At 50.2% G+C, this 27,647-nt stretch overlaps 1 protein-coding gene across 2 annotated transcripts; it reads right to left on the reverse strand.

The window, feature by feature from the left end:
* Positions 1-183: 183 nt before the first annotated feature.
* On the reverse strand, positions 184-26,133 carry LOC138764278 (sialic acid-binding Ig-like lectin 11). Of its 2 annotated transcripts, none has more exons than XM_069939967.1 (10): positions 25,910-26,133; positions 25,464-25,538; positions 24,437-24,763; positions 9,087-9,377; positions 7,498-7,782; positions 6,921-7,196; positions 6,506-6,799; positions 5,242-5,344; positions 3,936-4,062; positions 184-1,701 (listed from the first exon to the last, which is right to left on the reverse strand). In XM_069939967.1, exons 2-10 carry the CDS (start codon positions 25,507-25,509, stop codon positions 1,522-1,524), a joined length of 1,929 nt encoding a protein of 642 aa, XP_069796068.1. In that variant the 5' UTR covers positions 25,510-25,538; positions 25,910-26,133; the 3' UTR covers positions 184-1,521. The 2 variants fall into 2 exon arrangements, with proteins under 2 accessions (XP_069796068.1, XP_069796067.1); XM_069939966.1 differs by having other exon boundaries at positions 184-1,704.
* Between the last annotated feature and the right edge of the window lie 1,514 nt (positions 26,134-27,647).

A 27,647-nucleotide genomic window follows, 5' to 3' on the forward strand; every position in this document is an offset into this window, starting at 1 on the left:
AGGGGTGGAGGTGATCGGAGTGGGTTACAGATGTGGGTGGGTGGGTGGAGGGGATCAGTGGGGGTTACAGAGACAGGGAGGGGTGTAGGGGACCAGAAGGGATTACAGAGACCGGAAGGGTTCTTTTCCAGTGCACTGGGGACCCCCCTCCCCTTACTGATGAACGACAAGGAAAAAAAGGCATTTCACACACAAACACACAGCTCTGTATTCATCGGACGTTCTTGCTCTCGTGCTGGGCTGTGTCACGTTCCAGCACCTGGCTTTGGGGGGCTTCCCCAAGTTTGTTCCGAATCTCCGGATCCTCTTTCCTTCCCACATGGAGTCTCCAGGACTTTGTTCCCGTCGCAGACTGGAGCCGTTCGAGGGCTCTGGCAGTCTCAGCTCTGCACCTTATTGAGGTGAAGGAGGGGTGTATTTCCACCCTCCCCTGTTGCCAAGGGAAGATCGATCGGAGATGGACACAAAGAGGACAAGATCGAAAATGTCTGTTGATGCCAAATCTGTCGCTGCCATGTTTGGCCGAGAGATCAAAGTGGCCTCTGTCTGTGCACACACACACACATCTCCCTGCCACTGTTCAAACTGCAGACGCTGTTCAGCTGAAATAATCGTGGCGAGGCAGAGGAAATTCTCAGCGTGCTCACCAGCTACCGTGGAGAGGGACGTATAAACCGTAACCTGAAACACTCGGAGAATCAGTTTGGGGAAAGGGGATGGAGGGGGGAGGGGGTAAAAAGAGGAGATGGAGAGGAGAGTGGGGGAGAAGAGGATGAGAGAGGGAGGGTAATGGTGGGAGGAGGGGGAGAGGAGGAGGAGAGGGAGAGATGGGGAGAGGGAGGAGGAGGGGGAGAGGAGGAGGAGGGGAGAGATGGGGAGAGGGAGGAGGAGGGGAGAGGAGGAGGAGGGGAGAGGAGGAGGAAGGGGAGAGGAGAGGAGGAAGGGGAGAGGAGGAGGAGGAGAATGGAGAGAGGATGAGGAGGAGGGGAGGAGGAAGGGGAGAGGAGGAGGGGAGGAGGAAGGGGAGAAGAGAGGAGGAGGAGGAGAATGGGGAGAGGAGGAGAATGGGGAGGAGAAGAGGAAGAGAGAGGGTGGAGGAGGAGAGGGGTGGAGGAAGGGGAGAGGAGTGGGAGGGGAGGAGGAGAGAGGGGAGGAAGGGGAGGGAAGGAGGAGGAGAATGGGGAGAGGAGGAGGAGGGGAGGGGAGAGGAGGAAGGGGAGGAGGAAGGAGAGAGGAGAGGAGGAAGGGGAGAGAAGGAGGAGAATGGGGAGGAGGAGAAGGGGAAGAGAGAGGGTGGAGGAAGGGGAGAGGAGTGGGAGGGGAGGAGGAGAGAGGGGAGGATGAAGGGGAGAGGAGGGGTAGGAGAGAGAAGAGGAGGAAGGGGAGAGGAGGGGAGGAGGAGGAGGAAAATGGGGAGGAGAGAGGAGGATGGGGAGGAGGAGGGATGGGGAGAGTGGGGTTGTACAGACTGTCCCGTTGAAGCACACTGGCGAAGAGCCCTCCATTCCTGCCCCCACCATATCACTGGGGTTTGATCTTGGCATACTCTGTGCTCTCCCGGGCTCCCACAACTCCATCTGTTGGCCGACAGGCTGAGAAGTCGATCGAGGCGTAGTGGAGCTCCTGCCCCTCGCTCCAGTCCTGCTGGGACTGCATCTCCTCATCTTCGCCCTCTGAGGACCAATGGTCTCCTGCCTCATCCTGCTGAAGAAATGGGAGGAAGGATTATTCATACAATACTGCACAGAAGAGGCCCTTCAGCCCTTGATGTTGTGCTGACCCATATATTCCTTTAAAGAGAATTAAACTCTCCCTGCCCCATAACCCTTGATTTTCCTTCCATGCGTGTGCCTGTCTAAGGGTCTCTTAAAGGCCCTCAATGTTCCAACCTCCACCACCATCTCTGGCAAGACATTCCAGGCCCCCCTAAACTTCCCTCCCTTCACTTTGTACACACGTCCTCTGGTCTTTGCTATTCCCGCCCTGGGAATGACATGGCCGTTCACCCTGTCTCTGCCTCTCAGAATCTTGTCGACCTCTATAAAGTCTCCTCTCATCCTTCACTCAAAAGCCCCTGCTCTGCGAACCTCACCTCATGAAACATGTTCTCCAATCCTGGTGAATCTCCTCTCCATCCTTCCTGTAATGAGGCGACCAGAAACGAACGCGTGCGGTCTCACAGAGATTTATCGAGCTACATCACCACCTTACTCTTGAACTTGACCCCCCACCCGATTAATAAAGCCCAGTGCCCCATAAGCCACCTTTACTATCCTGTTAACCTGCCAGCAACCCTGGGAGATTGATAGAAATAAGAGGAATCTGGGAACACAGATACAGAATTCCCTGAAAGTGGCGTCACGGGTGGACAGGGTTGTAATGAGAGCTTTCGGCATATTGGGCTTCATAAATCAAAATATTGAGTCCAGGAGTTAGCATGTTCTGGTGAAGTTGTATAAAACATTGATGAGGCCAAATTTGGAGAATTGCGTGCAGTTTTGGTCACTGAACTAAAGGAAAATTTTCAATAAGATAGAAAGAGGGTAGAGAATATTTACTAGGTGCAGTGAACTGGAATCACTGTCTATGAGTTGATTAGATGACTGGCCCCTCCTCTGGGCTCCGTCCCCAACATCATCCCTGTTTTCCTGCCTTTCCTTGATTTACCTGAAGACCATTGTAGATACTGGCAGTTAATTATAAGCTCATAAAAGCCTATTTGTGCTTCTCGTAAATCTCCGAGTATTATCAATCACATTACACTAGGATGTTGCCCGGACTGAGTTACAGGGAAAGGTTAAAGAGGTTCGGACTTTATTCCCTGGAGCGGAGAAGAACGAGGGGAGATTTGATTGAGGTATTTAAAATGATGAGGGGGACAGACAGAGTGAATGTAGGTCGGCTTTTCCCACTGAGGGGAAGTGAGACACAAACCAGAGGACGTGGGTTAAGGGTAAAAATGAAAAGGATTAGGGGAACAACTTCACATAGGGAGGGGTGGGGATGTGGAACGAGCTGCCAGCTGAAGTGGTGAATGTGGGCTTGATTTTAAAATTTAAGAGGTGGATGGGAAGGTGTAGAACAGAGAGACCCTGGGGTACAGGGACATTGTTCCCTGAGAGTGGAGACACAGGTAGATGGGTCGGGGAAAGGTGATGTGCAACAGAGAGAACCCGAGGTACAGGGACATCGTTCCCTAAGAGTGGGGACAGGTAGATGGGATGGGGAAAGGTTATACAACAGAGAGACCCCAGGATACAGGGACATCATTCTCTGAGAGTGAGGACACAGGTAGACGGGGCGGGGAAGTGTGTTGAACAGAGAGACCCCGGGATACAGGGACAATGATCCTTGAGAGTGGGGACAAGGGTTGACAGGGCCGGGAAAGGTTTTGGAGAACAGAGAGACCCCGGGGTTCAGGGACATTGTTCCCAGAGAGTGGGGACACAGGTAGACGGGGCATTGAAGGAGGCATTTGGGCATATTTGTCTTCATTGGTCGGGGCACTGAGTCCAAGAACTGGGATGTCCCGTCACATCTATGCCGGACGCGGGTGAGACCAGACCTGGAATATCCGTGCAGTTCCAGTCACCCATCTGTAGGATGGTCGTCACTGAGCTGGAAGGGGGGCAGAAAAGATTCACCGGGATGTTCTCAGGACTGGGGAGCTTTTCTCCCTGGAGCGTCAGAGGCTGAGGGGGTGGAACCTGAGAGAGGTTTATAAAACCATAAGGGATGGGGATAAAGTGGATGGTCACAGTCTCCTCCCCCAGGATGGGGAGTCTGAAACTGGAGGTCTTAAGGGGGGAGGGAAAAAATTTAAAGGGGGAAACTTCTTCACACAGAGTGGGGTGGGTCTGTGGGACGAGGAGGAGGGAGAAGGTGTTAGTTACATGGTTTGGATAGGTCCGTTGGTGGGGAAGATGACAACTCACGGTCTGGGAGGCTGTGAGTTCAGGTGCTGTCCGATGAGGGGACGAATTGTGCTCTTCCACATCTGGCCCAGAAACTGCAGTCAATCCCTGCATTTCCACCAGGTCATGGCGAGCAGTTTTAGATCTCCTAAAAAACAATTGAACAGCATCCTCACTGAGGGTCAGACCACACCAGGAACACCGAGCACAGTTCCCAGTCTCCGTATCCCACACCGGGAGCACAGTGCACAGTTCCCGGTCTCCGTATCCCACACCGGGAGCAATGAGCACAGTTCCCGGTCTCTGTAACGCACACCGGGTGCACCATGCACAGTTCCCGGTCTCCATATCCCACAACGGGAGCACCGTGCACAGTTCTCAGTCTCCGTATCCCACACTGGGAGCACCGAGCACAGTTCTCGGTCTCTGTAACCCACACCGGGAGCACCGTGCACAGTTCCTGGTCTCCGTATCCCTCACAAGGTGCACCGTGCATAGTTCCCAGTCTCCGTATCCCACACTGGGAGCACCGTACACAGTTCCCGATCTCCGTATCCCACACCGGGAGCACCGTGATCAATTTCGGCCTCCATATCCCACATTGGGAGCGTTCCCAGTCTCAGTGTCTTACATGGGAGAGAGGGAGTGTGAGAGTTGGGGCAGGAGAAGGGGTGGTGTCAGGAGAGATGGGGGAGGGAGAGAAGTGGGAGGGAGAGAGGGGGAAGGGAGAAAGGGGACAAAGGGGGAGATAAAGAGGGGGTCACGGGAGAGAGGGGAAGGGAGAGAAGGGGAAAGGAGAGGGGCGCGTGGGAGAGGGGCATGGGAAAGGGGGAGGGAGAGAGGGGGAGTGAGAGGGGCATGGGAGAGGGGGAGGGAGAGGGGTGCGGTAGAGCGGCGAGTTAGGGAGGAGGACGGGGTGGGAGAGAGGGGTAGGGAGAGAAGGGGAAAGGAGAGAAGGGGAAGGGAGAGAAGGGGAAGGAAGGGAGAGATGGGGAAGGGAGAGAAGGGGAAGGGAGAGAAGGGAAAGGGAGAGGGGGAGGGAGAAAGGGGTGTGGTAGAGTGGGGAGGGAGAGAGGGGGAGGGAGAGAAGGGGAAAGGAGGGAAGGGGAAGGGAGAGGGGTGCGAGAGGGGGGAGAGGGGGGGAGAGGGGGAGGGAGAGTGTCATGGGAGAGAGGGGGAGGGAGAGAAGGGGCAGGGAGAGAGGAGGAGGGAGAGAGGAGGAGGGAGAGAGGGGTGCGGAAGGGAAGAGAGAAGCACTGAAGGAGGGGCTGTGAGGGTTCTGGAGGAGATTTTTTTCCGGATGTCCCAGATTAAAATGTCCACTCACCGGGAGCAGCAGAGGGCAAGTTGACAGACGAGCAAGGTCAGCACGATCGTTCCAGCCGCAGTTCCCAGTACTGGGATCAGGAGCTCCTGAATAGTCTGTCGCCCTGAGAACAAAGGTCAATGATTAGTGTCTGGAAGGGTGCAGGGAACCTCCCTCCAGAATCTGGGAATCAGGTCCTGGGTCCGGGAATCTGCCTCTGGAATCAGGAACACGAGAACCCAGCAAACTGGGAACCCAGACTTTGGGTCTCCGGAAACCAGGGAATCTCATCGAAATCTGGGGAATCCATTTCTGGAATCCAGTGATCTGGGAATCTAATTTGCTTTTGGAATCTGGGAATCCCAATGTGGGATCAGGGAACCAGTCAACGTCCCTCACTCAATCATTCACCCTCTATTCCGATCTCCCTCTTACTCCTCCCCTCCCTCCTCCCATTCCTTCCCCCAACTCTCCTGCCTTACAACACAATCCTCCCACGTCTTCCAATGTCCCTTTGATGAGAACCCTGCCCATTTCTCATCTAGCTCTCTTTGTGACACATCACTCTCCCCTCACCCTCAATCCCTCACCCCCTCGTGCACTCCCTCTTCCCTCTTTACACCTCCCTTTCTCCTTTCCTCTGCCCTCCACCCGCTCCCTGTCCTCTACCCTCTCTCCCCTTCCTCTGCCCTCCACCCGCTCTCCCCTCTCTACACCTCCCTCTCCCCTTTCTCTGCCCCTCCACCCCACTCTCTCTCTCTGCATCCCCCCTATACCCCCACTCTCCCCTCCCTCCCCCTCGACTCACTTACCTCCATCTCTCCCCTCTACCACCACCCCTTTCTGCCTCTTCCCCTAACCCCAACCCCTTCAAATGCCTATATTCCCCCTCCTCTCTCACATTCCCACTATCTCCTTCCCTTCCCCCCTCTCCCCTCCCTTGCCCCTTCTATCACCCCTTCATCTCCCTCCCTGTACCCATCTCCATCCAACCCTCCTTTCACCTTCCATCCTTCTCCCCCTGTCTCTCCCCTCACCCTCTCTCCAACCCCACACCCACTTTCCACCCCACTCTGCCTCCCCTTCCCCTCCTCCTCCCCACCCTCACTTTATTCCCTCTCTGCTCCTTGTCTCACCATCTCTCCATCCTCTTCTCTCTCTCCCTCCCCCCTCTTCCACCTCTCCCTCATCTCTCTCTCTCTCTCTCGCCCTTCCCTCTTCCCATCCCTCTTCTCTCCCTCTCCTTCCACATTCTGCCCCCCTCCCCCACCACCATGCTCCTCACCTGCTGCCAACAGATACACCTTCAGTGTGTCCGCCCCGTGTGGGTTTTGAACCGTGCACCAGGCCATCACCTCCTCCAGTGCCTGGGTATCTGGCAGTTCCAGCGACCCGATGATCATCTGCCCATCGACCCACTGCCAGGCCCGGTAGGAGCCATGCGTCTGGTTGCCAATCAGGTTGGTGTGGGGCAGGTGCCAGCTGAGGTGCCCCGGAGGGTTGGACTGGGCCTTGCACACACAGAACATTCCCCCGGGAGTCCTTCGGCATCCTGAGCTCTTGGAGATTTCCGGCCTGTCTGGGGAAGAAGCAGAGTAGGCTGTAATACCCCTCCCTGTCTCTGAAACCCCCTCCGGTCCCCAACACCCCTCCCTCTCTCTTCGACGCCATCCTACCTGAATTGGGGAGGGGGTACTTACAATGTACGTCGAGCAGAAAGGTTCCAGAAGAGCCGTTGCCTCGGGCATTGGTGACGGTGCAGAGGTAGGCTCCGACGTTGTCACGCTGGATGGGATGCAGGTCAAGGGTTGCACCGGTGAACACCAGCGTTCTCTTACCATTGGAGTCAAGCACATGCCAGGTGGTGTGCGTTGCGGGGGGGTTTGCCTTGTGGGGGCAGATCAGGGACAGAAAGTCCCCCTCCAACAGTGGTCTGTGCCTCTCCCTCACCATCACCCTCACCTCCTTGGGGGCGTCTGCAACAGAGGGGAGGGGGGGACATCATCAGAAACTGCTCCCAATGGGCCAAACATATTCCAGTCCCAGAGTAACAGCATCCAGATGACCAAATGGCTTCCTTTTCCTGTGTAACAGCATCTAGATGGTCTGAATGGCCATTTCTTGTGTAACAGGCCAAATGGCCTGAATATCTTCGACCCATCCCCTAGCATGAATCCTGGGCGGAGTGGCCCCCAACTGACCCCCAGCATCAATTTGATGGGCTGAAAGGCTTTTCCTTTCTACCAGAACTAATTTGTCAGGTTGAGTGGCACTCACACTGCAGTGTGACCCTGATTTGCTGCTGGGTCTGCCCGAGATGATTCGAAGCCAGGCATTCGATCTCCCTGTGCTCCCGGTATGACACCTCTTCCACCTCCAGCCATAGCTCGTTCTGCCCATGGCTCTCGCTCCTCCGGGTCCTGCCAACAAGCCAGGTCAGGTTGGATTCCGGCACGCTCTCCACCCTGCACAGCAGAGAGAGCGCAGACCCTTCCTCCACCTCCAGATCCACGCCCACCGTGTCGTTACCTCCCAGCAGGATGGTGAGGTTCCTGGGAGCATCTGCAACACACGAAGGTCTCAGCCATTAGCAGGAGGGGGTTAAGGAGGGATGGGGGACCAGAGGGGGTTACAGAGACAGGGAGGGGTGTAGGAGACCAGAGGGGGTTACAGACATAGGGAGGGGTGTCGGGGACCGGAGGGTTACAGAGGTGGGGTGGGATGGAGGGGACTGGAGGGGGATACAGATACAGGGAGTGAAGGGGTGGAGGGGGGAGAAAGTACAGAGAGATGGGGGGGAGAGAGGCAATTTGGAATCCTCCCATACCCACATCTCGAAGCTCATTTGGTTTCAAATGCCTATCTCACCACTCCTTACTTCCCTCCAATCCACCCCCTCCCTCCTCTCCGCCCTCTCCCTCCTCTCCACCCTCTCCCTCCACTCTGTCGCCTCCCTCCACTCCGCCCCCTCCTCCACTCTACCCCCTCCCTCCCTCTTCTCTGTCCTATCCATCCTCTCTGCCCCACCCTCCTCTCTTCTCCCTCCCTCCTTACTGCCCCCTCCCACCTCACTGCCCCTTCCCACCTCACCCCTCCTCCCACCTTTCCCCCTCCCCCCATGCCCTCCTCCCCATCCCCGCTCCTCACACCTCGCCTCTCCTCCCCATCCTCCTTCTCCCACCATGCCCCCTCCTTCCTATTCCCCCTCCTCCCTCCTCACCACACCCTCCCACACCTCCTCCTCCCACCTCAACCCCTCCTCCCTCCTTGTCCCCTCCTCACCCCCTCCCTTCTCACTGACCCCCTACCTCACCCCTTCCTCAACCTCACCCTCCTCACCGCCCCCTTTCCTCCCCAATCACAATGGACAATGTAGTTCATTCCCTGGGAAGCCAGGCCGAGAGTGTTCTCCACAAGACACGTGTAGACCCCTTGATGACACAGGGTGACATTGTCAAGCTGCAGGGTCCGAGTGTTGCTGGCGACTCTCAGTGCCCCGTCTTCCCCTGAGGACCACCACACATGAGCCAGGGGGTTACTGGTGACAGTGCAGTTCACCTGCAGTTGATCCCCCTCGAGAAGAATCAACGAAGGAAGTGGCTGGATCTGTGGGGAATCTGTGAAGGGGTATCCACATCAGGCTGATGCCCCCCTTCCTGGACACAGGACCAGTCCACAGAAAGAGTGAGAGGGAGGACGAGGGTGGGGCGGAGAGATAGAGGTGCGGAAGGAGATCCATTCACACAGATATGGGTGTCAGGAAGGGTGTAGGGGACCTGAGGGAGTTACAGACAGGGAGGGGTATTGGGGACCAGAGGGGGTTAATGAGACAGGGAGGGGAGTTGGGGACCATCTGCTGCACTCACATTTCACATCTAGGTGGATCGTCCGGTTTGTCTCCGCTGCGGCTAGGTGATACTGGGCAATGCAGGACACCTCCCTGCCCTGGTCTCTGACGGTGGGGATGAAGGTGAGGTTGGTGGAGAGGCTGTCATTTCGGTCCCCATCCTGGATTGAAGTGTTGCAGAGTTCCTTTACTCCCGACCAAGTGAGCTGGGGTCTCATGCCTTCACAGGACAGGGGGTAGGAGCACTCAATTGTGGTGGCCACTCCCTCGATCAACAGTGGCAGCGTGACGTCAGGTTTTACCTCCAGCTCTGCAAAGGGACAGTTTCACAGGGTTTCATTGCCACTGGGAAGTGTGAATGACGGGAGGTCACGCAGTCAACTCTCAAGGCAAACCCCTCTCAGACCCTGGAGGCATCTGGAGGAGAGGATATCGCTCGCTCTCCCATCCGCAGTCAACGGCAAGAGTCATAAAGCAGTCCCTTCACCCCAATTTGGCCGCACCAGTCGAATGTTCCCACCCACACTGGCCCACGTCCCTCTCAACCTGTTCTATCCAGGGATCCGTCCCAGCACTGAAACAGAAGACCCGCCCTCCTCTGGCAGCCCGTTCCACACAACCACCACCCTCCTCTGTGTAACAGGTTCCTGTTACATCTCTCGGCGCCCGCCCTCCCCCACCCCTCCACCTTCACCCTGTGCCCTCTGGTTACCAATTCCCCTACTCCAGGCAAAAGTCCCTGCCCTTCTCATCTGGGCCAAACTATTATTCTGACCTCATCCCAAACCTTATCCCTTTAACCGTCCAAATTCTTAAATGTTAAAATCGAGCCCGCTTTCATCATTCCAGCTCGTTCCACACCTCCCCCCCCCATACATGGTACAATAATGAAAGACAATAGGTGCATACACAGTTAGACCCAAGGGGAGTGTCCCTAACAGTAGAGATAATGCACAGCCAATGTTAGTACAGCAAGGTTCACCAGAGGGGAGACAGGCAGCTTGGCAGACATTCACCACATCACACCCCGCTGTGTGAAGAATTTCCCCTTCACGTTCCCACTAAACTTCTCCCCTTTCACCCTTAACCCATGTCCTCTGGTTTGTATCTCACCCATCCTCAGTGGAAAAAGAGCCGACCTACATTTACTCTGTTTCTCCCGCTCATCATTTTCAATATCAAATCTCCCCTCGTTCTTCTACACTCCAGGGAATAAAGTCCAAACCTGTTTAACCTTTCCCTGTAACCCAGTTCCTGAAGTCCGGGCAACATCCTAGTAAATCTTCTCTCCCTCTTTCTATCTTATTAATATCTTTCCTGTCGTTCGGTGACAAAAACTACACACAATTCTCCAAATTTGGCCTCACCAATATCTTATACAACTTTACCATAAACATCCCAACTCCTGGACTCAATACTTTGATTTATGAAGGCCCATGTACCAAAATCTCTCGTTACAACCCTGTCCACCTTCAGGGAATTATGTATCTGTGTTCCCAGATCCCTCTGTTTTACCGCTCTCCTCTGTGCCTGACCATTTACCATGTCCGTCCTTTCTTGGTTTGTCCAAAATTCAACCCCTCACACTTGTCTGCATTAAATTCCATTGGCCATATTTCAGCCAATTTTTCCAGCTGGTCCAGACCCCACTGCAAGCTTTGAAAATCTTCCTCACCGTCCACGACGCCTCCAATCTTAGTGTCATTGGCAAATTTGCTGATCCAATTCACCACGTTACCATCCAGATCATTGATAAAGACGATAAACAACAATGGTCCCAGCACCAATCCCTGTAGTCACAGCCTCCAGTCTGAGAAACAATCGTCCACCACTACACTCTTTCTCCCAATAATCTAATGTCAAATGCAGTTTACGACCTCACCATGAATACCGAGCGTCTGAATCTTTCTGACTAACCTCCCATGTGGGACCTTGTCAAAGGCCTTACTAAAGTACATAAAGGCAACATCCACAGCCTTTCCTTCATCAACCATCAGGTTGGCCTTCGGAGGAGTCACGTGATGGACTAGTGGCCGGTCGGGGAACTCCAGCCCTCTCCGGAAAAGTTTTAAAAAAAACACAGAAAACACAAAGGCACAAACACAAAAATTAAAATAAAGTGAAAGTAAAGGTGGGAAGAAAATGGCAGCGAAGAAAGAAAAGTCGAAAGCAACGGGAAGAAGAGAAGAAGAAAAGACATCGGAAGAAGAAGGTGAAGGCCTTACCTGTCCGAGGAGGGCCGCCGCGGAGAGAGAAGCCCGCTCCCTCAGGTCAGTCAAAGTCCTGAGCTCAGGACTACAAAAATGGCTCGCGGAGCCAAGCAAAAGTGTGCAACCGCGCATGCACGATGCGCATGACAAAAAAAAACACTGATGGGAGGGGGGAACAGCTGAGGAGTCGATCTCCACAGCTGAGAATGACAGCTACAGCACAACAACAAGAGAACATAGAAAACAACGAGATCAAGAAAGAAGAGAGTAAAAAGAAAACAAGGAAACAACAGATGACCAACCCAGAGGAAGAAGAAGAAGAAGAACATAGAGAAATGGAAGAAGAAGGGAAAGGCAAGACAATGCATATATTTTTTTTACAGAATATATGGAATCAGTAAAAGAATGGCAATCACAAGAATTTAGTGAAATAAAAAGAAGAAAAAAAAGTACAGAAGAAAAAATGAATAGATTAGAGATGGTCATGTCAGATATAGGAAAAAGAGTGGACAAGGTGGAAGAACGAGAAACAGCCATAGAAATGGAAGTAGAGGACTTAAAAAAGAAATTAGAAGAATCTAATTAAAAAGTTAAAGAGACACAAGAGCTGTTAGCTCAGAAGATAGATATAATGGAAAATTATAATAGAAGAAATAATATAAAGATAGTGGGCCTTAAGGAAGATGAAGAAGGCAAGAATATGAGAGAATTTATAAAAGATTGGATACCCAGGGTCCTAGGAAGACCAGAATTACAGGAAGAAATGGAAATAGAAAGGGCACATAGAACATTAGCCCCTAAAAAACAACCACAACAAAAACCAAGATCCATTTTAGTAAAATTCCTAAGAAAAACAACAAGAGAAAATATATTGGAGAAAGAAATGAAGAAAATAAGAGAAGACAAAAAGCCACTGGAATACAAAGGTCAAAAAAAAATTTTCTATCCAGACATAAGTTTTGAACTCCTGAAGAAGAGAAAGGAGTTTAATACAGCAAAAGCGATCCTATGGAAAAAAGGATATAAATTTATGCTAAAGTACCCAGCGGTACTTAAAATAGTTATTCCAGGGCAGCAAAACAGACTATTCTCGGATCCGGAGGAAGCACGAAAATTTGCAGAACAACTACAAAACAGACAGAGAGATGAAGACATGTAATGAGAGTAAAAGTGACCATGAACTATATGTATGTGTGTATATGGGTATATATATATATGTTTGTGTGTGTGTGTGTGTGTGTGTGTGTGTGTGTGTGTATGTATATATTTGTGTACATGAGTGTATGCGTATTTAAAAGAAAATATATAGAGTATAGATAAGAATTAATAAGGGAAAGAAAGGGAAGAGAGGAAGTAAGGAGGGAATTAAGAGAGTGACCTTTGTTATATATAAAAATTAAAATCTTTTCTGGGGGGGGCTGGGTGGGGAGGAGTTACGGTCACTGCGAAATCAGTTGACGCTTGCGAGTGAATTCGCAAATCCAAATGGAGAGGGGAGATGTGGTTGCCCGACAAGGGATAAAGGGCAACTCAGGAAGGGGAGGGAATAATGGGGTTAAAGAAATTTTAGATAGGAGAATAAGGGAAATGTTTGATGTTTTAGAAATGTTGTCTTATAAAGTATTCAAAACAAGAAAGCAGAAATGGATAAGAAGGAAAGGTGATGATGAGGAAACGGAAAGGAAAGATAAACAAAGTATGAAATGGCTATGTTGAACTATATGACTTTAAATATTAATGGAATACATAACTAAATCAAAAGGAAGAAACTGCTAAATTTACTGAAAAAAGAAAAAATTGATATAGCATTCGTGCAAGAAACACACAACTGAAATGGAGCACAAGAAATTAAAGAGAGATTGGATAGGACATGTAACAGCAGCGTCATATAATTCAAAAGCTAGAGGAGTAGCTATATTAATCAGTAAAAATGTACCAATTAAAATAGAAGAGGAAATAATAGATCCAGCAGGGAGATATGTAATGATAAAATGTCAGATATATTCGGAGTTTTGGAATCTACTCAGTGTATATTTACCTAACGAAGAAGATCAAAAATTTATGCAAGATGTTTTTTTGAAGATAGCAGATACGCAAGGGAAGATACTAATAGGAGGGGATTTCAACCTTAATTTGGATTCAAACATGGATAAAACTGGGAAAAAAATTAACAGAAAGAACAAAGTAACCAAATTTATAATTAAATCGATGCAAGAAATGCAACTTTTGGATATATGGAGGAAACAACACCCAAAGGAAAAGGAATATTCATATTATTTGGGTAGACATAAAACATACTCAAGAATAGACCTATTCCTGTTATTAGCTCGTATGCAAGACAGAGTAAGAAAAACAGAATATAAAGCTAGAATATTATCGGACCATTCACCCTTGATATTGACAATAGAGTTAGAGGACATCCCTCCAAGAATGTAGAGATGGAGATTAAACTCCATGCTACTTAAAAGGCAGGATTTTAGAGAATTCATTGAAAGACAAATTAAAATGTACTTTGAAATAAATACGGAATCAGTGAAAGATAAGTTTATACTATGGGACGCAATGAAAGCGTTCATTAGGGGGCAAATAATAAGTTACGTAACCAAGATGAAGAAGGACTATAATCAGGAAACAGAGCAGTTGGAAAGGGAAAGAGTAAATATTGAAAAAGAATTAGCAATGAAGGAAGACACAATTAAAAGAAGAGAATTGGCAGATAAAAAAATAAAATATGAAACACTACAAACACATAAGGTGGAAAAGAACATAATGAAGACAAAACAGAAATATTATGAACTAGGAGAAAAAACGCACAAAATTCTAGCATGGCAGCTTAAGACAAAACAAACTAAGAGAATGGTATTGGCATCAAGGAAAAAACTCATACAAATCAAATATAATTCAATGGAGATTAATGAAAACTTCAGAGAATTCTACGAACAATTATACCAAACTGAAAACGAAGGGAAAGAAGACAAAATAGATGAATTTTTAACTAAAATTGAACTACCAAAATTACAAATAAAGGAACAAAATAAATTAACAGAACCATTTGAAATAGTAGAAATACAAGAGATAATAAAAAAACTACTGAATAATAAAACACCAGGAGAGGATGGATTCCCAATAGAATTCTATAAAACATTTAAAGATTTATTAATTCCTCCCCTCCTGGAAGTAATTAACCAGACTGATAAAACACAAAGCTTACCAGATTCATGCAAAACAGCAATAATTACAGTAATACCAAAGACAGGGAAAGATCCACTCGCACCAGCATCATATAGACCAATATCTTTACTTAACACAGATTATAAGATAATAGCTAAACTATTAGCAAACAGATTAGCCGACTATGTACCAAAAATAGTAAATCTAGACCAAACTGGATTTATTAAAAAAAGACGAACAACAGACAATATTTGTAAATTTATTAACTTAATTCATGCAGTAGAAGGAAATAAAGCTAAAACAGTAGCGGTTGCTTTAGACGCAGAGAAGGCCTTTGACAGAGTAGAATGGAATTATTTATTCAAAGTACTACAAAAATTCAGGTTACCAGAGAAATATATTAATTGGATCAAAGCATTATATAAGGGGCCATTGGCGAAAGTGACAGTAAATGGATATATATCAAAACAATTTAAGTTAAGCAGATCAACAAGGCAGGGATGCCCACTATCACCCTTATTGTTCGCATTAGCCATAGAACCACTAGCAGAACTGATAAGAACAGAAAATAAAATAAAAGGGATAAAAATAAAAGACAAGGAATATAAAATCAGTTTATTTGCAGATGACGTTATAGTACACTTAACAAAACCAGAAATATCAATAAAAGAATTACATAAGAAATTGAAGGAATATGGAGAAGTGTCGGGATACAAGATTAACGCAAATAAAAGTGAAGCAATGCCAATGAATAATGCGGATTTCTCAAAATTTAAGAAAGAATCACCATTCAGATGGCAAATGCAAGCAATACGATACCTAGGTATACAAATAAATAAAAACCTCGGCCATCTATATAAACTCAATTATTATCCACTAATGAAAAAATTACAGGACGACTTAGAGCTTTGGAAAGACTTACCACTAACACTAATAGGAAGGATAAACTGTACTAAAATGAACATTTTCCCAAGGATACAATACCTATTTCAGGCATTGCCAATACACTTGATGCAGAAATTCTTCAAGGAGTTAAAGAAAATAATAAGGAAATTTTTATGGAAAAGGGGGAAACCGAGGATAGCACTAGATAAATTAACAGAATGGTATAAACAAGGAGGCTTACAACTGCCAAACTTTAAAAATTATTATAGAGCCGCACAATTAAGATACCTATCAGATTTTTATCAAACAAGGGAAAAGCCAGATTGGACTAGATTAGAACTAGATAAAATAGGGGAGAAGATACCCGAACATATATTATATAAATGGGATGAAGCAATGTAGGAATTCTCCAGTATTGCATCATCTGCTCAATATTTGGAAGAAGATTCACGTAGAAAGGAATAAAACAAATTACCAACTACCAAAACTAATACTGACGCAAAATCAGCTAATCCCTTTTACAATAGATAACCTTTCCTTTAGAGAATGGGAGAAAAAAGGGATCAAAAGAATAGAAAATTGCTTTTCAGGAGATAAATTATTATCCTTTGAACAAATGAAGGATAAATATAATATAACTCACGATACACTGTTGGCATACTACCGACTGAAAATCTACTTGAAGGACAAATTGGGAAGCAGTCTGAGGTTACCAGAGGGAAGTAATTTTGAATATGTAATTACAGATACAATGATAATCAAAAGATTTGTAACAAACATGTATATTAAACTACAAGAAAAGGAGAATGAGGAAACAAATGGTAAAACTAAACAAAAATGGGAACAAGATCTAAACATAAAGATAAAGAAGGAAACATGGGAGAAGTTATTCTCAGGACTATGAGAAATACAATAAATACGAGGTTACGTATGATACAATATAACTGGATACACAGGCTATATATTGCACCTCAAAAGTTAAATAAATGGGACCCAACAGTATTTGACAGATGTTTTCGCTGTAAAAAGGAAATGGGAACAACAATTCATGCAATCTGGACATGTGAGAAAGAGAAAAAATTTTGGGAAGATCTAAACCAGATATTAAATAAAATCACAGAAAGCAATATACCAAAAAACCCAGAGATCTTCCTCCTAAGTAACATAAAAAACAAAGAATTTGGACTTGATTGGGATGGTGCACAACAAAGATTTGTTAGGATAGCCCTAGCTGTAGCAAAAAAATGTATTATGTCAGCCTGGAAATTAGAAGACAACTTGAGAATACAACAATGGTATATAGAAATGAATAAATGTATTCCATTAGAAAAAATAACATATAATTTAAGAAATAATATTACAATATTTGAACAAATATGGGAGCCATACATGAAACACAATAGAGTAAACCTACCGGGGACATCTACCACCTAAAATGACAGAAGGAGAAGGGAATGAAAAGAATTGACTCAGTAGAATTTCTTGTTTATTTTTATTGAGTGACAACATTGTTTGACGGGTTTAATGTATCTTAGATTCTGAACTTTAAATGAATGGGAGGGGAGGTAGGGAGGGTGGGATTGGAAGGGGGGGGAGAAAACGACACTGTATAGTGTGAAAAATAAAAAAATTTAAAAAACCTATCTACCTTCCAGGTAACCTCTTTAATATCTTAGGTTCCTACAGAGTGTGGATGAACAGATGGACCTTGGGGTCCAAATCCATGGATCTCTCAAGGTTACCATGCAGGTTGATAGGATATTTAGGAAGGTCCATGGGATATTGAGCTTCATTCACAGTGGGATTTAGTTCAAGGACCATGAGGTGATGTTACAATTCTGCAAATCTCTGGTGAGACCACACTTAGAGTATCATGTTCTGTTCTGGTCACCTCATCATGGGAAGGATGTGGGGAAGGGGCAGAGGAGATTGACCAAGATTGGAAAATGTCTAACAAGGGAAAGGTTCGCAGAGCTGGGACTTTTCTCTTTGGAGGGTAGAAGAATGAGAGGTGACTTAATAGAGGTCGACAAGATTCTGAGAGGCATAGACAGCGTTGACAGCCAGCACCTGTTTCCCAGGGCGGGATCAGCAAACACCAGAGGACATCTGTACAAAGTAAAGGGAGGGAAGTTTAGGGGAGATGTCAGGGGTAAAGATTTTTTTTTACACAGAGAGTAGTGGGGGCCCGGAATGCCTTGCCAGGGGTGGGGGTGGAGGCTGGAACATAGGGGAATTTAAGAGACCCTTAGACAGGCACACGGATGGAAGGAAAACAGAGGGTATTGAAGTAGAGAGGGTTTAGTACTTTTTTTAAGGAACATGTGATCAAGGGCTGAAGGGGCTCTACTGGGCTATGGTTTTCTCTACCTACACCATCTACAACACCAGACGAGTAATGTGTTGTCTCCAAATTGTTGATCAGACCCTGTATGTTTACAACTAAATCATTGATATAGATCACAGAGGAAGATACTAATATGGCTGATGAATGTGTGGCTAAGGAGTTGGTGCAGGGGACAGGGCTTCAGGTTCTTGGATCATTGGGGGAGGTCAGCCCTCTGTAACAAGGACAGGCTGCACCTAAACTGGAAGGGGACTAGTATCCTGGCAGGAGCTGTTGGGGAGGGTTTAAACTAATTTGGCAGAGGGATAGAATTCAAAATAAGAGTGCAGAGATTAGGACAGTAGGGAGACAGGGAATTACTACAGGGAGAGGAATAAATACTGAAGAGTTACTCAATAACAACATGAAGGAAAGGCAGGTGAGCCTGGAAGGGAGAAAGGGCTGGACAAAAAGAATACGGAACATACAATTTCGGTATCGGGTTTAAGGGCACTCTATTTAAATGCACGTAGCATTAGAAACAAAGTGGATGACCTGGTAGCTCAGATTCGACTGAAAAAGGATGACATTGTGGCCATTACTGAAACGTGGCTCAATGAGGGGTGTGATTGGGAGCTCAATATCCACGGTTACACCATCTGTAGGAAAGATAGGCAGGTGGGTAGAGGAGGAGGGGTAGCACTGATGATCAAAAATGGTATTAAATCAATAGAAAGAAGGGACATAGGGTCAAAAGAGATAGAATTATTATGGGTTGAATTAAGAAATGTCAAGGGGAAAAAGACCATATTATCAGTTATATACAGGCCCCCAAACAGTAGCCAGGAAGTGGATAATGAGCGACAGCAGGAAATACAGAGGGCATGCCACAGGGATAATATCAAAATAATTTCGGGGGATGGCAGGGGATTGGGAAAGACAGGAAAATTCTGGAAGCCAGGAGAGAGAGCTTGTAGAAAACCCAAGAGATAGCTTTTTTAAACAGCTTGTTGTGAAGCCCATCAGGGGAACTGCAGTTCTGGATTGGGTCATGTGCAATGAACCCGAGGTTGTTAGGGAGTTAAAGGTAATAGAACCTCTAAGAAGCAGCGACCATAACATGGCTGAATTTAACTTAAAATTTGCAAAGGAAAAAAATTCATCGGATGTATCAATTTTTCAGTGGAATAAAGGAAATTACTGTGGTATGAGAAAGGAACTGGCTCAAGTAAACTGAGAAAGCAAACTAACTGGAGGATCAGAGCAGGACTCGAAGATATTTTTGCAAGTAATAAAAGGCATGCAGGATAGATATATTCCAAGGAAAAATAAATTTGTCCAAGGAAAGATGGTACCATTGTGGCTGACAATAGAGGTGAAGGCCAAGATAAAAGCTAAAGTGAGGGCATACAAGGAAGCTAAAATTAGTGGGAAATCAGAGGTCTGGGATTCCTTTCAACAATTACAGAAAGAGACAAAGAAAGTCATTCGGAAAGAAAAGATGAGCTACGAAAGGAGATTTGCTAACAATACTAAGCGCTTTTTCAAAGAAATAAAGAATAAAAGAGAGACCCGTGTTGACTTAAGACCAATAGAAAACGATGCTGGGGAAATTGTAATGGGTTATAAAGAGATGGCAGAGGAACTTAATCAATATTTTACGTCTGTCTTCACCGTGGAAGACATTAGTAATATCCCGGACAGTTAGAGGCTTCAGGGAGTAGAATTAGATTCAATTTAGGGTTACTAGAGAAATTAAATATTGATAAATCTCCTGGGCCGGATGAGGTGTATCCACGGGTTTTGAAAGAGGTGGCTTTGGAGATTGAAGATCCATTGGTGATGATGGTCCGATAGATCTGGAGAGATTCCAGAGGATTGGAAGGTCACAAATATAATTCCACTGTTTAAGGAAGGTAGGAGACAGAAAAATTGTGGCGGCTCATCAATAGGCAGGCGAATCGCCCTCCGCTTGTAAGCCACGCGGCGGGGCAGCTGGCCAAAATTGTCCCCCGCGTTGGGAGACCACGTGATGCCCAGGGGACAGCGCATTTCTTACCTAGGTCCGGGCTGGGAGTATAAGTACAGCCTTGCAGCCTGCTCACTGAGCTCAACCCGTCTGGTTGCGTGTGTTCTTGCAGGAGCAGTGTAGCTGCCGCTACAACTGGTGACCCCGACTGGTTCAAATGTCTGAACCCATCATGAACGAGCCTGGGATCAGTGCTATAGCCGTGAAACTGCCTGAATTCTGGGTTCAGGAGCCGGAGACCTGGTTCGGCCATGTGGAGGCTCAGTTTCACCTCCACCAGGTTTCGTCCGATACGACCAAATTCTACCATGTGGTCTCTGCCCTGGACCAGGCCACCGGCAGAAACGTGCTGCACCTCGTTCAGCACCAACCCGCCGAAGACAAATACAGGTCCATCAAGCGAGTGCTTACCAGATCCCTTGGACTATCCAGACACCAGCGTGCCGCTCAGATGCTGCACCTCGACGCCCTGGGGGGACAGGTCCCCAATGGAGCTGATGGACGAGATGCTCGCGCTCATGGGTGAGCACACCAACTGCCCACTCTTCGAGTGCATTTTCCTCAACCATATGTCGGCTGCTGCTGGTCAAGGAGAGCTTCACTGACCCGAGGAAGGTCGCCCAGAAGGCCCAAGAGCTATGGGTCACACGATTCCCGGAGGGCTCAGCAGTCCAGCAGGACACGAGGCACGGGCACGACCATGCCAAGCCCACCCCTAGAACTGTGGTAGAGCATCCGGCCCCTGCAGGGGCCCCCAAGATCATAACCAAGGCCACAGCATCCACTCCATGCCTCTGCTTCTTCCACCAGCGCTGGGGAGTCAAGGCTTGAAAGTGTTGTCAGCCCTACTCGTTCCAGGGAAATGACCAGGCCGGTTGCTGTTAATGGCTGTGGCGGCTGGCCAAAGACACAGCCTCTTCTACCTGTGGGACTCAGTCAGTGGCCGGCAGTTCCTCGTTGACACTGGAGCCCAGATCAGCGTCATCCCGGCCACGGCTGTCGAGTCCAGGAACCGACCTCGTGGACCTCCCCTCTGTGCGGCCAATGCAACAGCAATCCAGACGTATGAAGACAAGACAGTCCACTTCCAGATCGGCCAACGAAATTTCGCGTGGAGGTTCACCGTCTCGTCCCTCCCGAATGCCATCCTGGGTGCAGACTTCCTCTTCACACACGGGCTTCTGGTGGACATTCAAGGTAGGTGCCTGGTGGACGCCCATACCTTCCAGGCCATTCGCCTCAATGCCTCCCATTCGGAGCAACCGCAGATGGCCATGATCAGCACGCCCAGAGACGAGTTCCAGCGAATCCTGGACAAGTTCCTGACACTCCTCAAGCCACAATTCTCCGCTGCCTCACTGCGCCATAGGGTGTTCCACCACATCCCCACCCAGGGCCCACCTGTTCACGCTAAGGCATGCCGACTCCCGCCTGACAAGCTCCAGGTGGGAAAGGAGGAGTTTTCACACCTGTTGGAACTGGGGATCATTCTGCGGTTCGACAGCCCATGGGCCTTGCTGCTCCACCTGGTCCCGAAAGCCTCTGGTGGCTGGCATCCCTGTGGAGACTCTCAACAGCTCAACAAGGCAACAATTCCTGACCATTATCCCATCCCTCACATCCAAGACTTTATGGCCAACTTGCACGGTGCGAGGGTTTTCTCCAAGGTTGACCTGGTGCGCAGATATCACCAGATCCTGGTGCACCCTGAGGACATACCCAAGACGGTCATCATCACCCCCTTTGGCTTGTTCAAATTCCTGTGCATGCTGTTCGGGCTCAAGAATACCGCTCAGATCTTCCAGCGCCTCATGGACCCTGTGGGCAGGGACTTGGATTTCGTCTTTCTCCAGGCTGGCCGATTTCAGCCTTGCCATCAACCAGTTTGGGAAAGAGTCCATGCAGTTCCTGGGCCATACCACGGCCGAAGGAGCCATGCCCGCCGCTGCGAAGGTCACTGCTATCAGGGATTTTCCACACCCGGATAGCATCAAGGGGCTGCAGGAGTTCACGGGTATGGTCAACTTGTACAACCACTTTATCCCAGAGGCTGCACGCATCATGCAGCCGCTATTCGACTTCATCGCGGCCAAGCACAAAACGCTCGCTTAGAACCCATAAGCCTGCACTGCATTTGAGGCCACCAAGGACGCCCTCGCGAAGGCCGCCATGCTCGCCCACTCACACACCGACCTGCATAAGGCACTCTCTGTCGATGCCTCTGCCACAGCCGTCGGTGCCGTCCTGGAGCAGCAGGTGAATGGACATTGGATGTCGTTGGCATTCTTCAGCCGCCTGCTCCACCTGCCAGAACACAGTATAGTGCCTTCAACCACGAGTTATCTGGCGGTGCGGCATTTCCGCTATTTTTTGGAGGGGAGGACTTTTACCATCTTCACCGACCACAAACCCCTCACCCAGGTGCTTGCGTTGGCAAAGGATCCCTGGTCGGCCCGCCAGCAGTGTCACCTCTCCTTCATGTCGGAGTTTACCACCGACATTCGGCACAAGGCGGGGAAGGACAATGTGTTTGCTGATGCACTCTTGCGACCGGCCATCTGTGCACTGACGCCCAGCCTCGACTTCGACCAGCTCGCCCGGGACCAGAACTCTGATGAGGAGACCAGGGCCATCAAGACCGCCATTATGGGCCTGCGGTTCCGAGACCTCCAGACTCTGAGTGGCGATATCTCCATGGGCACTCCACAACCAGTTCCCCAGCAGTGGCGCAGGCAGGTCTTCCGTCACATCCATGACATTTCATATCTGTCCATCAGGTCCACGGTCCAGATGGTGGCAGAACGGTTCGTATGGCATGGGCTGCGGAAGCAGATCACGCACTGGGCCAGAACATGCACCCATTGCCAGACATCCAAGGTGCACAGGCACACCAGGGTGCCTGTACAGGAGTTTGAGCACGTCTGTGAACGGTTCAGCCACATTCACGTGAACATCGTCGGGCCCTTACCCGTTTCCCAGGGCAAACGTTACCTGTTTATGATGGTGGACTGCACCACTTGCTGGCCCAAGGCGATCCCGATGCCAGACGCCTCTGCATGGTTGGGTCGCCTGGTTCAGCGTCCCGGCTCACCTCATCAGCGATCGGGGCGCCCAGTTCATATCTGCGCTCTGGGCACAGCTCGCCAACATATTGGGGATACAGCTACACTGCACCACGGCCTACCACCCGCAGGCCAATGGACTGGTCAAACATCTGCACCGCCACCTTAAGTCGGCACTCATGGCCCGCCTCACTGGTCCCGACTGGGCAGATGAACTGCCTTGGGTGCTCCTGGGCATCCGCTCCACTCCCAAGGAAGATCTGCAGGCATCAGCTGCTGAGCTGGTCTACGGTGTGCCACTGGCACTACCTGGTGAGTTCGTCAACGCACCTCACAATCCCCAGCGGACGCCGCACGAACTACTTCCTCACCTCAGGGCATGCTTGGACTCATTCGAACCCCCACCGCCACCCAGGCATGGCACCTGCCCGTCTCATGTTCCCGGCGAACTGCTTTCCGCGGAGTACATTTTCGTTCGGCAGGGCCTGACCGCGCACCTCTGCAGCAACCATACAAGGGGCCATACAGGGTTGTGCAGTTCCAGCTCCACGTTCACGCTGGACATTGGCGGCAGGCGGGAGCTGTTTACCGCGGACAGACTGAAGCCAGCACACCTTGTTCCCACTGAGCCCGTGGTCGTAGCCCAGCCCAAGAAGCGAGGCTGCCCGGCGAAAAAGAACATTGGCGCTGGTTCTGCGGGGGGCTGTGTGGTGGCTCACCACTCGGCAGGCGAACCGGCCCCGCTTGTAAGCCACGCGGCGGGGCAGCCGGCCAAAATGGTGCCATCGGGGGTATTCCTTTCCTCCCAGCACGGGGCTTAGACACCTACGTTGGGGGAACCACGTGACGCCTGGGTGGCGTCAGCGCCCTCCAGCGTGGTTCTCAGTCAGGTCCAGGCTGGGGGTATAAGTACAGCCCAGCAGCCTGCAATAAACTAATCTGCTCACTGAGCTCAACCACATCTGGTTGTGTGTGTTATTGCAGGAGCAATGTAGCCGCCACAACACAGTTGTACATTCTGGCAGAATACTATTTGGATGGGGTGAAAATTCAGACCTTGGATGTGCAAAGGGACCTGGGTGTCCTCGTGCAGGGAAACCTGAAAGTTAATGACCCGGTGGGGTTGGTAGTGAAGAATGCGATTGCTATGTTGGCATTCATTTCAAGAGGAATAGTGTATTCCATGTTGATGTTGATGAGGTGTTGATGAGGCTCTATGGGGTACTGGTGAGGCCTCATTTGGAGAACTGTGTGCAGTTTTGGGCTCCCTATCATAGAAAGAATGTGATGTTGTTGGAGAGGAGATTTACCAGGACGACTCCCGGAATTCAAGGGCTAACATATGAGGAGCGTTTGGCAGCTCTTGAGTTGTATTCATTGGAGTCTAGGAGAATGAGAGGAGATCTCATAGAGGCATTTCGTATTTTGAAAGGTTTAGGTAGGGTGGATGTGAGTAAGATGTTTCCCTTGGTGAGTGAATCGAGGACAAGGGGTCATAGTCTGAAAATGAGAGGTTATCCATATAAAACAGAGATTAGAAAGAACTTCTTAAACCAGAGGGTTGTGGATCTGTGGAACTCGCTGCCGCATACAGCAGTGGAAGCCAGATCACTGGGAGAGAGAGGGAGAGATGAAGGGGGGAGAGAGGGGAAGAGAGAGGGGCTCAAGGGGGGGGGGAGGACCTACCGTCCAGGTGGAAAACAAGGGAACCGTTGAGCATCCAGTTGGTATCAGAAGGGGTGAGGACGACGTGGAGCCTGAGGTGGTCCCATTGCTTGGAGTCTGAGTGAACATTGTTGCAGGTGAAGTTGACAGGGTCCATGGGCGACCTTTCACACTGCCACCATTGCTGGCACAGCAGGGGTTCCTGGTGAGGGAGCATCACCCCGGCAGAGAGATTCCAGATGGCACTGCCTAGGTGCCAGTCACAGGGCAGCAGGAGGCAGGGACCCCACAGCCCATCTCCAGAGGTCGAGGGAGGGGCGTGTAGGCTTACACTGGCTCGGGACAATCCTGAGGAAAGAGGCAGTGGGGCCGTGAACCCTTCCTCCCACCTCATCACCCCTCCCCACTCCTCCTCCCCCTCCTATTCCCCATCCTCCCCCTCCATTTCCTCCCCCCTCTATTCCAACCTCCCTCCTCCCTCTCATTCAATCTCCCTTCACCCTGACCTGACCCATCTTTCCTTCCCCATGCTCCCCCTGCCTCTTCCCCCTCCCATTCCTGTCCACCCCTTCCCACCCTCTCCTTCCCAGGTCCCTGACCCCTTCCCTCCACCATCCCCTACCCATCCTTGCATTTTCTCAACCTCCTCAAGTTCCCCAAAACCTGTCCCCCCCTTCCTGCCCCCATCCTCATGCTCCCCCCATCCTCCCTCTGAACCAGTCTCACTGCGCTCTCCCGTCATCCCCTCTCTGCTTCCCCTTCCCTCTCTGAAACCCTATTCCTTCTACTCCCGTCAACCTTCCCCTCCCCTCCCTTATTCTCACCTCATGGAGGGGCTGCTCAGGGGGAGGGGGTGGAAAGGAGGGAGGGCAGAGAGGAGTGAGGGGGAAAGGAGAAGGTGGAGGGAGGGGAGGTGAGGAGAGAAGGGACAGTGAAGAGAGACAGCGTAGAGGTGAGGGAGAGGGGAAGTGATGAGGGAGTCTCCTCATTCAACTCAGCCTCCATTCCCCCCTACCCACTTTGTTGACCCTTCCCCAGACCACCCTACCTGGAGACATCAGACTGAACCACAGGAGCTTCAGGACCAGCCCCATCGTTTCCTGAGATCGTCCCTCACTTGGCTCTAGACACAAAGCAAAGAGTGGGGAGTTGTGGGGGGGACGCAGTTATCGGTGTCACCCAAAGGAACCAGACGAGAAAGGGGAATGAATGAAGTGGAGGGGACCAGAGGGGGTGACAGAGACAGGGAGGGGTGTAGGGCAACGGAGAGGGTTACAGAGACAGGGAAGGGTGTAGGGGACCAGAGGAGGTTACAAAGAGAGGGAAGGTGTAGGGGACGGGAGGGGGCTACTGTGACAGGGAGGGGTGTAGGGGATTGGAGGGGGTTACGGAGACAGGGTGGGGTGTAGGGGATGGGAAGGGGTTACAGTGACAGGGTGAGGTGTAGGGGATGGAAGGGGGTTTCAGAGACAGGGAGGGGTGGAGGGGACTGACCTGCGTGTGTTCTGTCTCCCCTCTCCAGCACTGATCTGTTCCACTTCTGCTGGGTGGACACTCTCCTCTCAGCTGCAGAGGGACGGGTCGAGGAATCCCCTCACCCCTTCCGCGGTCAGGGCCTGTCCTCAACTCGTAGTCCCGGGTCCTCAAACCTTGCACAGGATCGGCGCCCACCTTGTCGGTTCCTGTGGGCGTCGATCTTAGCAGTGGGAGTGGGAAGTAGTGACTTCCTCCAGAGGAAATGGATTTCAGCAACTTCTCCCAGTCATGGGTTTACAGTTGGTCAGAGAGAGAGGGGTGGGGGGAAAGAGAGAGAGAGAGAGAAAGGGGAAGGGGAGAAAGGGGAGGGGGAGAGTGGGGAGGAAAGAGGGAGGGGAAGAGTGGGGAGGGAAGAGAGAGGGGGAGAATGGGAGAAAGAAAGGGGAAGGTGAGAGTGGGGGGGGAGAGTGGGGAGGGGAGAGTGAGGGAGGAAAGAGAGAGGGGGAGAAAGAGGGAGAGTGAGGGAAAAAGGGGAAGGAGACTGTGGGGGAGAATGAGGGGGAAAAGTGAGTGGGAGGGTGCATGTTGTGGAGATTGAGGGGTGCATGATGGGGGAGCATGGGGAGGGAGAGAAGAGGGGGCAGAGAGGAGGAGCGAGGGGGGAGGAGGGAGAGAGGAGATGGGAGGGAGGGGAGAAATAAAGGGGAGAGGATATTCACACACACACACCTTACAAGCAATGCATTTGCATAAACTACCCACATATTCCTGATGACCCACTCCTCTTCACCCCCTGCAGAGAGCACAGCAAGATCCCAGCAGTATCCAGCCGGGGTAAGGTTCAGGGTGGATGTGTGCTGTTGCAATTTCCCAAACCCTCTTCCCCCACTCCTGGACTGCCCAGCCGCTGTTAAAATCCGGGATCAGCTGGCATGTAAAGGGCGATCCCATGGGCGCTCCTTGATGGACTCACAATCAGCCCTTCAGCCTCTCTCCTCAGCCTGTTAATCAGGAGGTGCTGGAGAGGCCATCATGACTATTCTGCAGGCGTGATGAGGCCATTAATCCCCTATTTCTCCTGCTGTATGGAACATCATAGCACTCCTCTCCCCAGCCAGTTCCTCAGGGCAATGTACGGTGGGGTCTCAGACCAGCCAATCTCACCATTCAAATCTTCACCTCACTCCCAGATGCCCATCTCTGTATCCCTGGGTCAGACCACACTGGGAGCACCGTGCACAGTTCTTGGACTCCGGACCCATACCAGGAGCACCATGGACAGTTTCGGGTCTCCGAACCCCACAGTGGGAGCACCATGCACAGTCTCCGTATCCCACACTGGGAGCACCGTGCACAGTTCCCGGACTCCAGACCCACACCGGGAGCACCATGGACAGTTTTGGGTCTCCGAACCCCACACCAGGAGCACCATACACAGTTCCCGGACTCCGGACCCACACTGGGAGGACCATGCACAGTCCCCGGTCTCCGTATCCCACACTGGGAGCACCGTGCACAGTTCCTGGTCTCCGTATCCCACACCAGGAGCACCGTGCACAGTTCCCGGTCTCCGTATCCCACACCGGGAGCACCGTGCAGTTCCCGGTCTCCGTATCCCACACTGGGAGCACTGTGCACAGTTCCCGGTCTCCGTATCCCACACCGGCAGCACCGTGCACAGTTCCCGGTTTCCGTATCCCACACCGGGAGCACCGTGCACAGTCCCAAGTCTCCGTATCCCACACCAGGAGCACTG

This window comes from Narcine bancroftii, chromosome 5 (genome assembly GCF_036971445.1).
Source record: "Narcine bancroftii isolate sNarBan1 chromosome 5, sNarBan1.hap1, whole genome shotgun sequence".
In the NCBI taxonomy this organism is placed as follows: Eukaryota; Metazoa; Chordata; class Chondrichthyes; order Torpediniformes; family Narcinidae; genus Narcine; species Narcine bancroftii.